We start from the raw sequence: 18544 nt of genomic DNA on the forward strand, positions 1-18544 counted from the left end.
GTCCTCTTTCAAGGTCTCAATTTGAGACTCCAAATCCTCAGTCTAGGACACCTCAAATTCTAGATCCTGAACCCGGAACTGCAACTCGGTAACCTTAGCTTTCAAAGAAAGTTGATTCTCGGTAGATACTTGGTGGTCTTGCCAGAAAGCAACTGACCTTATTATGCCCTTTTTTTAAAAAAAAAAAAAAAGAAAGAAAAAAGAAAAAGAAAACGGGGCTTTGTGAGAAGAAAAGTAGTTAAAGTGTAAAAAGTTATCTTCAACTCATAAAGCTTACTTGAAGTTGGGCATGAAGAAGTGCCTCCGCAAGTTCCTCCGGTGACCCGGTCCCAGACATAGATAAAGACTCTTCCGGGAGTATCTCTAGCAGCGACGCTATCAATCCTGCCTGTCGAGACGTGCTGGCTTCTCCACGACTAGGCAAAGGGTTAGTAGCCTCGGGTTGTGGTTCCTCAAGCTTCTCGGCTCCTGAGGGGTCCCTCACCAAATTCGAAGTTGAGCTGTCTCCGATCGGCTCCGATAAATCCTTAGCCCCGGATTCTAGACTTATCTCAGTCTCCGCTGGTGGATGGACCCCGGATATCAATCTGGCCTCGGGCTCCAAAATAGCCTTGGTTTCTCCAACCGGGGATTGACTCAACGGCTCCGCAGTAATTGGCGCCGCCGTAGTAATGGAATCGGGTAGAACGGGTTTTGCCCGAACCTGTTGTGTAACTGGAATGGTCGGTAAAATGAAGCACGGTCGACCGAAGAGAAGCTCGGCTTCACTCGCCCGAGTGATGGCGTATTCCGTAGGGTTCGTAGCGAAACGGGTCCTCTTCGATGACCCTGGCACCTTTTCCTTGCCCTTGCGGTTAACCGATTTCTGAACCTCCTTCCCGGATTCCTCGGGTTCATCTTCTATGTGGATCACATCAGGGACAGGTGCTTGGTTAGCCTTGGTTGAGCAATTGTAGGACCAGTCAGCCCGAGTCTCAAACACCTTCGAAGAAACGGTCGAAGCTAGAGCAGTGTGAGACTTTTCTCCGGCAGCCTCAGCCGACTCCTTCTCGGGAACCTTTGCAGATGTCGAAAGCTCCTTCTCGGGAGCCTTTGCTACCTCCAGTGCAAGTTCGGCCACTTTAGAAGGAGCGGCTGTGGAAGAAGCACCAACCGGACGACTCTAAGATATAACCACCCCTTTTTGGATAGTTGCAGGTTTGTGGACCCTCTTCGGCTTAGAGGAACCCGGCATTGGCATTGCGCCCCTCTTTGACACAGGAGCAACCTCCGAGGCCCTGGCTCGAGGGGTAGCCACTGCTTCGCTCCCTGACTTCTTCACCATTGTTTTTCCCTTCCGGTCGTACCAAACTTTGCCTGTGGGAATTTGATATTTGAGAACTTTCCGCATGTTCTCATTGGTAATGATGTTATCATAGTCAATCTTCAAGACGTTGGTCGGCGTTTGGGAGAAGGTCAACATTGTGGCAACCCTCCTCCCGGTTGCATTTAGGGCTGGAGGTTCCCTAAGGTCAATTTGGATTGGTCTCCACTCCCGGGACATCCTTTGGTCCTCCGCCAAGGGTGTAGTCGACTCCCATTCACCCGAGACCCTAAAGAACTCAGATCTCCACCCCCGGTTGTTTGAGTAACTCTGGGAGAGGACAATGAAAATCGGGTTCTCCCAGACGGTGAACTCTACAACACCTTCCCTTTTATAGTTGACCCTGTATATGTTGAAGAACTTCGGAATCGTCATCCGGGCCTCCAACATTGTACGCCATAAGATGAAAGACGCGAAGAGGTATCTCCACGCGTTCGGCGCGATTTGACTCGGGGAGACCCCGAGGTACAACACCAGCTCCCGAGCTATGTCCGGAAAGTGGAGCCGAAGCCCAGCGGTAAGCATCCGCTCGTAAATAACGACGTCACCCCTTTGGATCTCCAGGGTGACTGGATTCTGGAAGTGGAGAAGGACTGGCGGAAGAATGTCATAGTTGTTCCGGAGACGGAACTCGTCCCCGATACAAATCCTTGAAGCCCCTCGACAATCGAGGGGGACAAGAGGCCGGTGGACCATCTCTCCCTGAACCGGATTGTCACCCAATTCGGGCATCACATCATCGTCAGACAGAGCATCTTCTTCTTCAAGCTCCGGGACATCGACTGCTTTGAATTCTTCCGCGTTACACATTTGACAAGAGAAAATGAGAAAATAATGTGCAGTAGAATTTCGGAGGAAGTCGAGAGAGGTTTGGAAGTTCAAAGAAAATTCAAGATAAGAATGGCCGAAGTGTGGGAAGAGTATTTATATTAGCAGGTGACCCGGGTTAGCCGGTCTCCAATCACCGGTAGTCGAAGGGTCTCGCCCAAATTCCCTTCCTCCAAACCAGCAGCCGAAGAGACCCCGGTTGCACGCCTGACAGCTGCAACACGCCTCAAAAGACGAACCGATGTCCAATCGTATTTAATGCGCGGCCGGCGCACATCAGCAAATCCTGAGGCTCGTGGATTTTGATGAGAAAAGAAAATTTGAAAATTTCAAATTTCAAATAAAAGGAAAAGAGCAGGATTATCAAAGATGGCAACAGAGGCTCTCGGTTGAAGCAGAAGATAAGGTGAAACCTTCCAAGTATGCCACCAACTCGATTTTGGGATACAAAGCAAAGGCCAATTGATTATTCTCGGCTATATGCATCTGACCCCGTTGTAGAGCATAAAGCCAGTTAAAGACGATTAATTGTTCTTAAATTCTCTTAAGTACAAAATTTGCATAAGAGAATTGGGGGGTAGCTTTTGGAGAAAGTATGGTACTCCTCGGTAGTCAGGCCCAGCCCGAGCACAAGGCCCATTGGGCCCGCCTGACCGGGCCTGAGCGGTTCAAGAATTTCATCAATCCAGGCCCGCCAAGATCATCGGGGCCTAACCTGTTCACCCGACCCGGATACCAACCGGTACTAACATCCGCGTTTATCTCGGGAGTACTCGGGATTTAAGGGACACGACGCACGACATTAGACTAGATCGTGCCCCCGAAGCTTCACCAATGTCATGCCGCCCGTATAAGATCGAACGCCCGAGATTAGCGGTTGTGGAACCCGGAATATCCGTGCGCCCGAGGCCACGTCTTCATCAACTATCGATTCCCGCATATATAGGAATAATTTCAACTGCTCCTTGTCTCTATAAATACCAAGGTCCCCTCAGTCATTAAGGTATGTCGATTAATCTATATAACCTTACTCTACGCACTTTCTCTAAGAACAATACACTTACTTAAGTATCGGAGCAGGGTTGTCAGCATCCCTCCTCCCCCCCCCCGACGCAGTGTTTGTTCTTGTTTGCAGATCGAAGAAAAAGAGGGAGAACTCTGACGAATTACTGATCTACACGTCATCTACCGGAAACTATCTTAACATTACCTTTCATTCTAAAAGTTTAAGTAGAACCATTAGAAAGTAGTAAATTTAATTATCTAATCAATACTTTAACACTATCTCTTACGTGTATGCTCAAACTACCTTCAAAATGTTTGTCTTTCTTTTTCCTTTTTTTTTTGGGGTAATGCTGTAAACATTCCTGATTTGAGTTTTTGGTGTTGATTTTTTTAGCCTCTACCTTTATCAATACCTTTTAGTTTAATTGATTCTTATCGATAAAAAAATGATTCTAAATTCATAATATTTTGATTATATATCGTATATCATGTGTCATTTTCCTTTTTTTTTAAGAACACATAGCATGTGCTATTATATATTGTTAAAAAGGCCTGAATATTTACATCTTGAAAAAAGAGGTAGAAGACCCCTACACTTTAAGCCAGAAGAATCTAACTTAAAAAATAACTGCTAGAGCAGAAACAACAAATTTTACTCGAATTACATTTGAGCATATTTTACATTAACGCTCACTCTTAAATTAAAGAGGGCCGATCTAGCATTTAGCCAACAAAAATTTCAATAAAATTTGAGCAACACATAGACAGACTGTACTAGAGAAACAAGAGGAATACACAACACATAAGTAGAAAAAACCCAAAACAAGCCGTCGACAATGGAGACGGAGGCGAACTTCGCTGGAGACGGCGACGCGTGTCCTCCACGCACCATCACCGATAGCACCCAGCCATAGATCGGAGGTTGTAGAACCCATCCCTCACCGTGCACGGCCAGAAAAGGCGGAGTGTGGCCGCCATGTGCGCCAAATGACCTGTGCACGTGAAGGCTACGAGCTGGGCTCCGACGACCGATGTGACCTGTGCTTCCAGCAGCGGGAGCGGATGATGACAGGGATCGCCGCTGCTGGGCGCATGTCGTAAACAAAACAATGGAGGTGTGTAAATCCGGCTCCAAAAGTTGAAAAAACCGGCCAAACCACCATTTACGACACAAACGGCCGCCACTCCCCCAAACTAGACACCTTGAGTTGAGCCTTCTTGCCTGAGACAAGAAAGAAAACAGAAAAAAACACAACACAAAACACAAATCACACTAGCTCTTAAAGGATTAGGGAAAAGTCAGCCACCACCGAATCTATCGGGAGGAACAAAAGCTCAACAACTCTAATGGTTAATGGTTAGGAGACTCTAGTCTCATATGAGAAAACTCAAAGAGGAAACAAAACCACTTTAGTCCTCTTGGACTAAGAGGACAAGAACAAAAGTTGGGAAGAGGGAGGTTGGACCTCCCTCCCCCGGCGACGACATGACTTTTGGAGGGCTTTTCTTTTTGGAGAAGGTTCGAGAACCGTTTGGATGAAATTAATCCCAACTTGTTTTAAATACACATTTCCCATTTCCCTTTTTGAAACTGAGCATCATACTTTTTTTCAAGACTTAGATTGATCAAACTCTTTTTCTTTTTAAAAAAAATGTATTTTAAACTGATTGCACTTTATTATTTTTGATATTTCATTTTGAACCCTACTATATATATAAAAAGTTCTAATATTTTTAAAAAAGTTCTCTCACTATTTCATGAAAGTTCAATAAGAATAATAAATGTTTAGCTGGGACAAGTATATATATGAAATTTGAGTGGGGCCAATTATGTGTCAACACTTATTTGAACGTGGCTCTTCCACCGCCATGAGTTTTGCACTTCTCCCTAGCAACTTGCTGACTAGCTAGCAGCAGACCAAAAGAGGTGCAAATCATACTTTTATGAACAAGACATGGTTTTAAGGTGAGCCTACCTACCATTGGTTGTGCAATAAAACAAACAGGAGGATCCTAAACTTGTTGCTATAAACTGATTTGACAAATTAATAGGGACAAGGTTTTTTTTTTTTTTTTTAAAAAAATAAAATATAAAAATTGGCTAAAATATTTTTTTATTTTTTTTAATTCAATCTATTTCAATTGACGAATGTTTCAAATGTATATAATTTTTATATATTAATAACTATAGAAAATACACCTAGGGGCTAGGGCTCAAAGCCAGCAGTCAAATTAAAGACTCACTATTATAAGAGCCCAAAAAGGCCTATCAGAGCCTAAAATAAAGGACTATCTCTTTCCATTACTTATTTACGTTCTTCATTCTCAGAATAATTATCTCTACCACTTTTCCTCTTTTCAAGGCAAAAATGACTGTCGAAAGTTCTCTCGCTGAGTCGCTGGGCCACGGGCCAGTGCCATTCTTCTTGTTTTACAGGTTATCTGCATTCCAGTCTGCGAGATTTGGTATCATCACACTTTTCTTTACTTTTTTTCTTCTTCTTCTTCTTCTTTTTTTTTTTTTTTTTTTTTTAAAAAAAAAAGAAAAGAAAAAGAAAACACATATAAGAATCATATATATTTTAAACGCATAAGATTAATAGACTGGATTAGGAGTTTGTTTTCCTAACTCATTTTGAAAGGGAACTTTATCACTAGTTAATAATTTTTATTTATTTATTTTAAAAGAAATTGTCTAGTCGAGTAGTGGGCATGTTACATCTAATTATAATATGAAGGTTAAACATGACCTTAGCAAAAGTAGGATGTCAACTCTACGGCGTACCGGGCAGGCATTACCAGTAGATTTCCGCCACGGTAATGTGAAGGGTCCCACGAGAATATTAGCTGAGTAAGAAAAAGTGATTGATATCCAATGAAAGTGTGCATCTCTTACATTCAAAATTGCAGCTGCTAAATGGTTGGTGATAATTAAGAAATTCCCGATTCATTGAGATCCGTTGTGGGTCCGATGTCGCATGATGGCTTTGGACCCCATGCATGATAATGAACCCTAACGATAGGGATTGCTCAATAATTACACCATGAAAGAAGGATTCTGTGACATGAAAAAAGGGTGTTAGAGAAGGCCTTTGGTAGCACTAGGAGGAAGAGTGGAGAAGATTAGTCAATAAAGGACTCGATTGCTGGCCGGAAAACATCCGGCAGAAGCCGGGATTGCCAACCAAGCCAGAGCTTTTTGGTTGATTGTAGTTAAAAGCTGTCTTATCGGTATATGGGAGTGAGTTGTCACCCCTAAAAAAGCTTAATCATGAAATATAAGAAAGTTAAGAGGATTTGATTTCAGTACTAATTAAAGAAGTATCTCTTTTCCTTCTTTGTTTGAATCGTTAAATCCCATCCAACATTATATTGACAGGTGTCTTCCATTGCGTGCGAGTTTGTAGCTTTTTTATTTATTTATTTCTTAATTTAAACCTATTAAGATGTGTTCAGGGGATCAATCTCTTGTCTGGCCAAGTTGCAGCTAGCCTGTTTTACTGTAATTGTAAGAGACATTTGATGAAGTTTATCTCTCCGGCTAAGTTGTGGGCTGTCGGTGCCGAATGCATGTTATGCCGAACACGTGTTTGGGTAAGTAGACTTCATCGAGAACCTTTCACAATTTTAATTCATGTTTAGTCGGAATGTAATAATAATTAAAAAAAAATGCAAAATAAGTCTATATGGTTACACCAATTTGCAATAAATTTCTTACGATTTAAAAAGTGACTTAAAACTTTCAACGATAAACATAAATAGAAAATAACTCTTCAATCCCAACTTTGTTTGAAATTTTGATGGAAATTGTCATAGTGTCATATATATCAACAGCAATAGGAATACGACATGTATTCCTATAATAACAAATATAAAATAAAAAATATGGAAAAAGAAAAATGAAAAAAAGAAAAGAAGAAAGAAATTATGTGAGGACCATTTCAGACACGATTTTAATCAAAATTTCATACAGAAGTTTGGGATAGGGAATTATTAGTCATTTTAAACCAAATTTTAAACCATTTTTTTTTTTTATTTTAAAATTCTAAAGAGCTTATTACAAATTGATGCAACCCATAAATTGAATTTCCTAATAATAGCAACCCCAAGATCTTGGGCAGGAGTACAAGATTTTAGGCATTCCGATCTTTATACAAGTACAACACTCATCTAAATAATGAAGTGAAGCATAAATGCTGAATCTATATGCTGAATCTATACAAAGTACCAGTCTAATAGCTATACACGAGTACAACAAATAACCCCAAGAGTCGACATCTTCTATCATCTGTACCCTAATAAGTACAACAATTAATGCTTACATATAGTTGCTAGACACATAAATTGATACAGAAAACATTCACTCACATGCTGGAGTAGTTACAGCTAGACCCAAACAGTCGGCCCACGGGCAGTCATTTCAGCAAATTTTTTGGTAAGCTAAGCTGGGACCATGGCAGGCTAGGGTTCAGTCCACTTTAATCTTCAGCTGATTTTAGTCCGGCCCAAACCCATCACAACCCAATTTGCTTCCAAAATAACACCCAAATGACAATTCATGAAACCAATCCGTTTGACTGAGGTAATTTATGCTTCGTTGATTTAGGTTAATAGCAGCACAAGAAATTTCCTAGTTTACTGGAAATGATTACAAATCAAGGATGCATTTACAAATGAAGCCACTAGTCAGCAAGCTAGGAGACCATACAATTAACAACAGAAAAAGAAAAAAGAAAAAAGAAAATTGCGATACATTCATTATGAGATTGAATGAGTTAAATCTCAAGACTGGAAAATGTGTTCAGTAATTGAAATCAATACATGAAGGATGATAAAACAAAATATTCAATTGAGCATGACCGCGGCAGCATACAAAATAGTATACAAGTCCATTTGATATGCACGTGACAATTACATGCTCTTTATAATTTATTTTGAACACATGTTGACGTGTAATTTTGAAGGTAAATTTTTTAATTTTGCTGCACGTTCTGCCACCAGATTTTTAAAATATTCTAGCATGTTAATTAATTTACAATTTAATTTACAGGGTCCAAACACCAGAAATGCAGAAATAATGACGTCAAATTTATTGCTTGTTTGCCTATCTATGCAGGTCATTCTTCTTGCCTAATCATTTCTCTTTGAAGAAGAGATATAATTTCCTCATCTCAGCTCCAGCTAGCCTTGGTGCTAACTGAATCCTGGCAATGGCATATACACTTTTATGCAAAAGTGAGTCTGGGAAACCAAAGCCAGAAGAGATCAATGAAATGTGGTACTTCCTCTTCATGATTTATATACAGAGCGGAATCCTGAAGGTCATGTTGTATTTCTAGTTAATTAGGAAACGACATCCCGTTTTTTGAATCTTATATAGACGACATGTCTAGTATAACCAAAACTGTATTTCAGCAAGATCTTGTATATTTATATATAGTGACTGTTTTTTTTCTTCTCTTCTTGTCATTCAACTAACCAACTTTACCTTGGAAGCAACATTCTCATTGGCCAGAGACACATTATCGATCCCCTTTCCCCTATTTCATCATATTTGTTTTAACTTAACCTTTTTAGCAATGATCAAGATCAAGCTATATATCCCTTACTATACATGTCACTTCTATGCCTAAAAATGAAATCCAGTAGTAGAAAAGGAGCTAATGTTTGTACCTACTTGATAATATATCCTCCGGCAATCAAAGGTTGATAATTTACTCATCGGATTTATGTTATTGTCCTGTACGTTCCTTGTTATTTGGCCGAAATTGTGAGAGGGAGCCTCATGTCCGAACAAATTATTCAGGTTGGGGAACCAATGTTGTCACACTATCCTCTAAAAAAAAAAATTGAAAAAGTGATGAGAGAGAGAGAGAGAGAGAGAGAGAGAGGTTGAATCGGATGCCATTAGGGAGACTGTTTGTTTTACCTATGGTCAAGAACAACACACTTTAGTTCATGAACAACCGAACGCTTAGTGTTTATAAAATGGTAGATTGCATGGCTGCATTACAAACAACAGTCATTTTGGTAATCTCTCATGCATAGACGACACCATTTATCTCTCGAACACAAACGTGCAATAGTAGTCACAAGGTGCTACGTCGTATTTTCGATCCAACATTTGGTTGTAAATACATGAGTTCATGCTTTTTTTGTCTACAAGCATAACATAATTATAACAAGAAACTTTGAGAAAATGAAAGTTGATAGTATGATTGGAGAACAGTTTTCTATATATAGATCGGGTATTCGGATTTGAATAAAAGTTTAATTTAGAAGTTTTTTTTTCTTCTTTTTTTTCCAAGAATTTTGCAGAAGCCGATAGTACTGGGCCTTCTGCAATCGGGACAACCAGCCCAATCGACATCAGAAAATGCAAAGAAGGTACTGGTTTTCGGTCTCGGAGTATTGTTTAATATAAACAATGCAAGTAAGAATGGCCTCAACAAAAATTGATGGAATTGGACGGACCTAAAAAAGCAATTGAGAACCCAAATGGGGGAATCGATTAAGCTATTTGTCACATTTGAATCATATCCTCAAATTTCATGACCAAATTTATAATTTTCTCAAGGAGAGCATTCTCAAAGAAAGAAAGAAAGGAATCTAATACACTAGCTGACTATATCTATTTTCAACGTCGATGCACCTTATTCCAAATGTTGAGTGAAAAATATAAATTTTGAAAACTGTCGGTTAATGCCTTCGAATTAGGATTGATGTAGAAATTTAACCACACTTCAAACGAAAGAATCATTGTTGAAAAGAATGGCAACAAAAACTCTAGTTAATTTTTCAACATACCGTATCCAAATATTATTGAGAGGTTAACCACATGTTTCACGCTCACGCGGCCGCGGCAGACCTGCCGCAACAGACAAACACGGATACACGGCTGATCGACCAACTTTATTCAATGCGCGCCTAACAACTATTTTCTCGATGAGCTGTGCTACGAAGGGGCAAAACTGCCCCATCCAAGTTTTACCCTTTCTCAATGGACACTTCTTTTTCTCTTTTATTTATTTATTTTTTTTCCTAGTCAAATAAGAGAAAAGGAGGAAGGGAGAATATTATAAAGGAGGATTTTTACGGTTCCTTAACCTGATAGAGGAAATAAAAGGTGAAATAATGAGAATCCTTTTCGATCTCAATAGACATTTGATATTTGATAGTTGATATATATATTTTGAAGCTTAAGACGATTATTTTAAGTAATGCTTTTTATATAACTTTTAAAATTTAATTAAGAGTAATGTTAGGAATAATGATTTTATCACACAATTATCTTATGATGAGGATTACATGACAGTCTTAATCAATCTTTATATTAATCATTGTTACAAAATATATATATATATATATATATATATATATATATATATATATATATTCCATGGGTTAGTTGGGATGCGGGATAGTTGTGGAGAAAAAAGATGTGGTTTTTTAGCATTTCTCAGTAATAAAACAATATTTATTTAAAATTTCTTTATTCTTAATTATTAATTAATTTTTTGTTTGGTTTTATTGTTATAGATTCTTCATTTTCAAGAGTAATACTATTTAGTAAATTGGTATATGACAGTCATATTACTTGATAATGTGGTATTGAAAATCAGCTATTGGATTTGTACTTGTAAAAAATAAAAATTTTATTTTTTACTGCCACATCATCTCAGTTGTATAGCAATATATAATATTTTACTGAAAAACATCAATCAATTTTCATTAACTAATATTTAGGGCCTTATTCTTCCTCTTAAGACTTTTTATTATTATTATAATCTTTAATTTTAGAGTTTTAGGCAATGGGGGGCAACCTATTAAACGGGCCCTTCTTAAACACTCTATGGATCAACACTTTGAGGAACTCCACATTAACGTTATCCTTTTAATGGGACCGTGCAAATGTCACTTTCAAAGCGTGACTTTTCGGTCCAGGTGGGAGGTGGGGTGCACAAGCCACAAATATCTCTCCTATATACCACACAAATTAAACTCGGCGCAAATGGACTACTGATCTGAAAGGTGGCTCCAGATATATATAGTGTCCATACTTAATGTTTTCTCTTATGACGATTATTAGCCAAATTAAGGGTCCACTTATTAAATTAGAATGTTTTAATGGTATTACGTACATACTCCTGTTAAATTATAACTTGTACCAAAAGATTAAATTGATATGTTCTTTAACAAGATAAATATTTAACTGAAATAAAAGTAATTTAAATGACGAAAACGCAGATCGAATTTAGAACTTTTATTATAATATTATGTTAAATTATCGATTAAGAAGCTTGAACTTTTGAGATAATTGATTATTCAACGACACATTATAATTAAACACATTATATATATACACACATACACACGGATATACCCATTTTTACATCCAATAAGAACTGATTAACATATATATCCTTTCACGTGCCCAGACATGCAAGTTAAAAGAGAAAAGAAAAATCAGATTTCGATGACGATGGGTCCATTCTGATAGATATAAGAACTTCTTTTTGGCCCCATGTGTTTTACATATATACCAACAAAGGATTGAAAAAAAGGGCTAGCTGTTCAATTCTCTCAACCACGCTGTTGCAATTGTTTAATAATATATTTTTGCTGTGCAACTGGGTTAGATGTTGGTTGCTTGCAAGTTGGAGAATTTTGCCAATTGCCACCACTCTTGGTCAAGGGTGTGATGATACCAATTAAGTTCATGCACTTAAACGGCTAAACCTCACATTAACAACAATGCTGCGATCAAACGTGTTTGGGAGGTCAGTGGGTAGGTACAGGATGGTGGCTTTTCAAGGAGAATTTTCCTAACATATGGTCTTATTCCTATTTTTTAGGTTAACTTCCGTTCTTATTCCGAAAAGAAATGTTAAAAATTATACTCTCTGGTTAGTGTCCTCTATTTGAGGTTTATGGGCTAGTGATTACTAGCGCGTGTAGATGGTTGAGCTTTTATAAAATTCTTTGATTCATCAAAAAAAAAAAAAATTATACTCTTTTCCCATTACTATTCTATTGGGCTAACGTAGCAATGCCACGTTAGTCGAATAAAATTAGAGTACGATAAGAGTATTCATGATTTTAGCATTACTCTACTTGAAACATTTTCGAGTCAGCTGAAGCTGAGGTAGGCAACTTAATTGGAACAACATTTTCTTAATTTCTTGGTACAAGAATGGCAATAAAACTAGACAAACGGAACCGAGATTTCTCATTGGGGGCCAAAGTAAGAATGAGGGTCAAGCTAATTAATTTCTAAGCCTAAATACAAACAAGCGCGCGCAACACACACAAACATAACTTGATAACAATTTATTAAGATAAAATTTGAAAACTAAGGGGCCATGGCCCCTGGCCTTATATATAGTTCTGTCTAAAGAAAAAAAATGTTTTTACTAAATGTTTTTAGGTTAAACGTTAATAGACACTCAAAAAAAAAAAAAAACAGTTCAATTAAAATGTGTTTCATAAAAATTAAAAAAAAAAAAAGGTTGGATGCATTAATTGGGTTATAACTTTTGACTGGGCATGGTGGACCTTCAAACCCTTTTTTAGTTCATCATGTTATGGATTAATTTACAAAATAAAACCCTGAGTGGTGAGTACATAGAAACTCAAAGATATAAACATTGTACAACAAATATTCCCATTTATAAAATTACCCGACATCTAAAAGTTTTTAGTCTAAAACAGGGGATGATCAGATGTGTTGGAATGTATTTCCCTTTGTGTTGATCATTGTCCCTTGATATTTTGACGTAGTCAAAATGCGTGAAAACATCTTACAAATTCAGCTTCAAAGATATGCCACAACATATTACTTTGGGCAGGTTGCATTTGATGTCTTTGAAAATGAAACCTTTGGCCTCGGGTGCCAAGCCCAAGGACTGAGGTTGCACTACCTCTGAAGTTATTCTATTGGAATAGTTAGTTCACACAGAAGAAAAAACCACAGAGAGAGAGAGAGATGGATGAACTAGAAGAAAGAAATTACCATGTTGATAAGCAACTTTATGCCATGTGATGTGATGGATGTGATGGATAGTTCACACAGAATAATAATGAGAATATGGACATATTTTGTATTTTTTTTTAAGATGGATTTTTTTTGTTGGCCTAAAGCATTTAATTAGATTCTTGCTATGGAATAGCTTTTAATCCTGCAGAGTGCAGAGTGTTTATTGTCCTGAACAATGGGGCAGTATCACGCCAATATTAAATTAGTATGAAGCAGGTTTGTTGATTTTACAACTTGATGAAAAGTAATTTCATTGAAAGCTCTTCTGCAACCAGAGATGGTTTTAATTGTTTTACCTGATCAATGGCATTATATTGGTGACGATGGCAATCTAATAATAGTGATGTCTCGTCAGTCTGTAACCATAAAACACATAATGGTTTCAGAGAAGCTAAAACCCTACTTTACATATTACAACTGTAGAGCTGATGTCGGGTAATTACGGTTTTTTTTTAAAATCGAGTGCGTTTCTTTTCGGCCCCAAAACCCTACTGTTCTAGACGTTAATTAAGATAGATTTTTTTTGCTGCAAAAACATAGTCCAACCCAGATGTCCAACACAAAGCTGTCTTACACCCGAAAACTCTGCAAGAGCAGTTCAGCAACAACTGGTTTGCACTTCCTTCTCAGATTACCTTGCTCTTCAACCAGATTTTGCCCTAAATTTCCATCCACCATAAAAGCCAATGGCTTCCCTCAGCCTCCACCGATCCAATCCCGACTTCCCGCCAATCTTTCTCACCTTAGTGAAAAACCATGCAATATTATTCACAGTCCTCCACAAAGACAAGTTCTAGCAGTAGCAGCAGCAGCAGCGGAGCTGGTGGTAGCAATGCCTCTGTTACTGCTGGAGCAGCACCCGCCGCCAGGGGGCGTCACCCGGTTTATCGCGGCGTGAGGCGTCGGAGCAGCGGCAAATGGGTGTCGGAAATCCGCGAGCCGAGAAAGCCTAATAGAATCTGGCTAGGCACATTCCCTACACCTGAAATGGCTGCCGTCGCTTACGACGTGGCGGCGCTTTCTCTTAAGGGCCAACAAGCTGAGCTTAACTTTCCCAACTCAGCCTCTTCTTTGCCCGTGCCCGCCTCCACTTCCCCGCGTGATATCCAAGCGGCTGCAGCCTCCGCTGCCGCCGCTATGGGCGCAGCAAAGGATGCCTCAACAGGGAATGAGGGTAGTGTGGCACAAAGCTCAGTAGAGCCGGAAAGAGCCGCGGCTGATGAATTTGTTGATGAGGATATGATCTTTGACATGCCCAATGTTCTTATGAACATGGCCGAAGGTATGCTTCTCAGCCCTCCTCGCTTGGACATTGCTGGCGACGATGCTGAAATCTCTGGGGATCAGGACCTTTGGAAGTTTCCTTAATCCGGCCCATATACATATATATATATATCTTAAATACCATAATCTCTAATAATACTTTCTGCCAAAAACAAAAAGCAAGAAGAGAAACTTAATTAAGCTCTATATATAATATATGACGGCGCGGCCGGAGTCTTGCAACGAAAACTCAGAATGCAAGATGACAACCTCAAATGCGTCATGCGTGTATGAGTGGCTTGGTTTGTTTAATAATTTCAACAGGATTTTCTGTATCCCGGATTTCTCTTCTTGCACCTTTCTGTTGTTTTGATGCTTCAGGAGTCCCATAAATTAAGCAGCTTGAGTTGATTTCTTCAGACCTGAAACTCCTTCATATCCTCCAACTCTCGGCAGGGGCAAAAGCCAAAAACTCGCTTTAAATTCTTCTCTTAATAAAATAAAGGCCCTCTTGATTTCAGGTTACTATGCTTTGATTGAAACTCAAGTAAAGTATGCAGCAGAAAGCTTTGGGAACAGAATTTGGTGTTCATGAAGTCGTCCGTTTCCACCCTTAACTGCTACCAACTGAATTTGCAACTACCAACTCCCAAAAGATATAAAAGAATCCATAAGAAATTAATAAAGGCACGAGATAGCTACAACGTCCTTCCAAAAAATCACTATATTCCCTTGAACTGATCATAAACTGTACAACGATTTGCATCATGCACCATCTGTAAGATTACTGCGCGCATAATATGAATCTCCATCGATCTCAATCCCTCTAGAACTCTGTTGAGTGGCACAAATCAAACCAATTAAGCACACCATGATCATATCAGGATTTGCAATTGCATCGAAAATTAATGGAGGGAAGGATTTCTAGAATTATTCAGATGCTCCACTTTCAATCCAATATTATTCAGTTCCCCTGAGGTTCCAAATTAAGCAAATAACATGAATGGTTTGGTGAAGAAAAGCAAGCAAGTTGGAAGGGTTAGTCAACAGAACAATCAAGAGTTACTTTAAGGGTATCAAATATATTAAATTAATTTTAACTCAATAGTCTTCATTTTAATATTTCTTTCTAGCATACTTTGTGATGGTTACAAAGGAGGTCCCAAAAGTTTCCGGCCCACCCTACCATTTGTTGACGTGTCATTCTCACTAGCTAGTCTGGTTCCTCTGACGTGGCAGTCTAACAGTGGGGGATAGATACCATTGGAATTTCGTGATGGATGGTAACCCTTCACCTAGCCAGCTTCGACCTTTCGTAGGTCTAGGGGCCTCCATGAAATATGGTAGTTTCCAGTTTCTACGAAGTGGGAGTGGCAAGAGATGAGAGTGAGAGACTCAGTGGGAGGCATGAATGAGGCACCTTGTTAAACATAATTAATCTGAGCACTAATGTTCGAGACACTATTGGAGCTTTGCAAAGATGGAAACTTTTTAGTAAAGCGTATAAATCTTGTATTGAGAAGCCTACATGCAATGTCAATATATATATATATATTAGCACCTCCTATTGTATCAGGATTCCAATCATCTAGAACTTTTAATTCGAATTTTTAGAAAATTCAGGTAGAAAATTCTAGATGAGGTGGGGCATATGTTGACTTAACCTTAATTTAAATATCTTCATTTTTATAAGAATATGAAAAATAAAAGTATTGCTCAAACATGTTCATTAATTCTCAAAAGAATATTACGATTAAGGGTGTAAGAACACAAAATCTAGGGAACAATTGACAATAAAAAAGAGATCGAAACACACAATTAGGTGGTTCGGCCTATGGCCTACATATATCTACATGTCAAATTTTTTTGTTAGCTACATCTTTCTTTAATTTATTTGATTATATACAAGAATCTATTTATAGAGAAAGAGTATGAACGTTATAAGTCTCTTCTACATTAACAACAATAAATCTAGTTTATCATCTTGTAACTCTTATTTGAATGTTTATAACTCTAGTCTCTTGTGTTCTTGTAACTCTTATCTCAATAAAGAGTACATCAATAATTTTGTTGATTCGAGCTCGAGCTCGAGCTAGATTTTTTTTTTTTTTTTTTTTTTTTGTGAATTAACATTGATTCTAAGCTATAAAATTGGCAAGTCAAAACACTATAAAATTACATAAATTACTTTATATATTATTCTCTGTGAAATTTTGTAATAAAATATAAAATAGAAGATAATGACAGAAGCAAGACAAAAAATGGGGACATGGAAATTTTGGGATGGTTCGGCTTAGAAGTATACGTTCACTACCGAAAATTACTCCAAAAGCTGCACGTTTCTCTTATTCAAGTTCGGTTTAAGCCAGTGTGTCAAACAAGAAACAATTCGTAAGTAACAAGCCTTAAACAATCGATCATGTCCAAAGTGCATATTTAAATAAGATTGACGTAAACTGCCACAAGTACCTAATAGTCTAGCAAAAATTTGGATTGTCATAGCTAGTCAGAAATGACACTTCTTGCTCAATAATATATATATGTCAAATACATATAAATGTTATGATGTTGAATAATATTGCTATATATATATATATATATATCATATTTTTATTTATAATCATCCCACAATGCTAACTTTAATTTGCATTCTTAAGTAATTAATTCTTATTTTTTATTTTTTTTCAACAATAACTAATTCAAAAATTGGTTAAGATTATTACGTCATTGTGAGATAAAAATATAGTTTTTAACATCACTCTACTATGTAAGTTCGTATATGTATATAATAACATATTTTAGTTATTTATTGTGTTAGTGTATATATGTATCCATATGTTAGCAATTTTGTTATTAAGTTAATATATTAGTGTATCTCTCTCTCTCTCTCTCTCTCTCTCTCTCTATATATATATATATATAAGTTACTATGTATTGGGAATAATTTCATTCAGACCGAACTTCAAGTCAACACTGACCCAAGAAAGAGAAACAACATAACTCCCGAGAACGTCCTATCCAAGGAGATAGATTCTAATTAGCCAAGATAGTAGGACTCTCAGGATAGTTCCATCCTGGGAGATAGACACCAAGCAGCTATTCCCGAGAATACGAGACATGAGGTATAATCAAATTGGGTCCCAGGAATACAGACATCCCGGGACCGAAATTCAACTTAGTCAGTTAAGGCCTGAGACAAGCATATCCCAGGAACTTAGGTATCAACTGCATCCCAGAAAATCCGGATTAAAATCACACGAACTAAGATAGATGTTATGGTTCAGATCTCTTGAGATCATGCACAATCTCTAAAAATTTGAGATTGAGCTAATCCTAGTTTCGCTGCCAAAGAATCTCGAGATTTGGGGGAAGAGGAGCCCGAGTTTGGATCAGGCTCTGGCGGGACTCCCAAGCCAAAGAAGACGAAATCCTAGCAGGAAGGGTATTCATCATTCAACATATAAATAGGCCCCAACCCCAGATACAAACTCATACTAAACTTTGAAGAATTAAGCAGACTTTCTTTATCATATATAAGCTAACTTATGCATCGGAGTGAGACCCTCGGAAGGGTCTCTTAGGTTTGCTAATTTTGCAGGATTTTTGAAAAAGCTCAAAGAACATAGAAGGGCATGTCGTGTTCACACCATACCAAAAATTGTACTAACAGTTTGGCGCCTTTTGTGGGAACGATATTTGTTCTCATACACCAAAAAAAAAAAAAAAAATCTACAATGGTGATGAACATACGCTCTGGAAGCCAAGCCAATTGGCAAAGGAGATTAGAGCTGAAGCAGATTCCACCACTGTTCCCTCCCCTGGGCGGTGGAGATCAGGACCGCATAGTAGAGCTAGAAGCTCAGATAGCAACTTTAACGCAGCAGAATGTAGAGTTGCTCAAAAATTTGGGATAGTCCCATCCTGTGGTGAATAGGGATCGACATGAGGAAGAAGATCGCAACACCTCTGAATGCCGAAATATTAGAAGTCCCATGAAAATCAGGAGAGACCCCCGAAGATATCAGGTAACCTCCTCAAAGGAATGAAGG

At 38.2% G+C, this 18544-nt stretch overlaps 1 protein-coding gene and 1 long non-coding RNA gene across 2 annotated transcripts; both read left to right on the forward strand.

Annotated features, from left to right (window-relative positions):
• The first annotated feature begins 6112 nt into the window (after window positions 1-6112).
• Window positions 6113-8652, forward strand: LOC133874076 (uncharacterized). Its single transcript, XR_009901197.1, has 3 exons — window positions 6113-6437; window positions 6653-6790; window positions 8313-8652. It is a non-coding gene; the product is annotated as an uncharacterized LOC133874076 (long non-coding RNA).
• A 5327-nt stretch (window positions 8653-13979) lies between these two features.
• On the forward strand, window positions 13980-14674 carry LOC133874075 (ethylene-responsive transcription factor ERF024). Its single transcript, XM_062311907.1, has one exon. It carries the CDS (start codon window positions 13989-13991, stop codon window positions 14598-14600), a length of 612 nt encoding a protein of 203 aa, XP_062167891.1. The 5' UTR covers window positions 13980-13988; the 3' UTR covers window positions 14601-14674.
• The last annotated feature ends 3870 nt before the right edge of the window (window positions 14675-18544 follow it).

Source organism: Alnus glutinosa, chromosome 7 (genome assembly GCF_958979055.1).
Source record: "Alnus glutinosa chromosome 7, dhAlnGlut1.1, whole genome shotgun sequence".
Taxonomy (NCBI): domain Eukaryota; kingdom Viridiplantae; phylum Streptophyta; class Magnoliopsida; order Fagales; family Betulaceae; genus Alnus; species Alnus glutinosa.

Bases quoted from the DNA above. Each gene is read 5' to 3' on its own strand.
- LOC133874075 (XM_062311907.1), top strand. From the start codon at position 13,989: ATGCAATATTATTCACAGTCCTCCACAAAGACAAGTTCTAGCAGTAGC.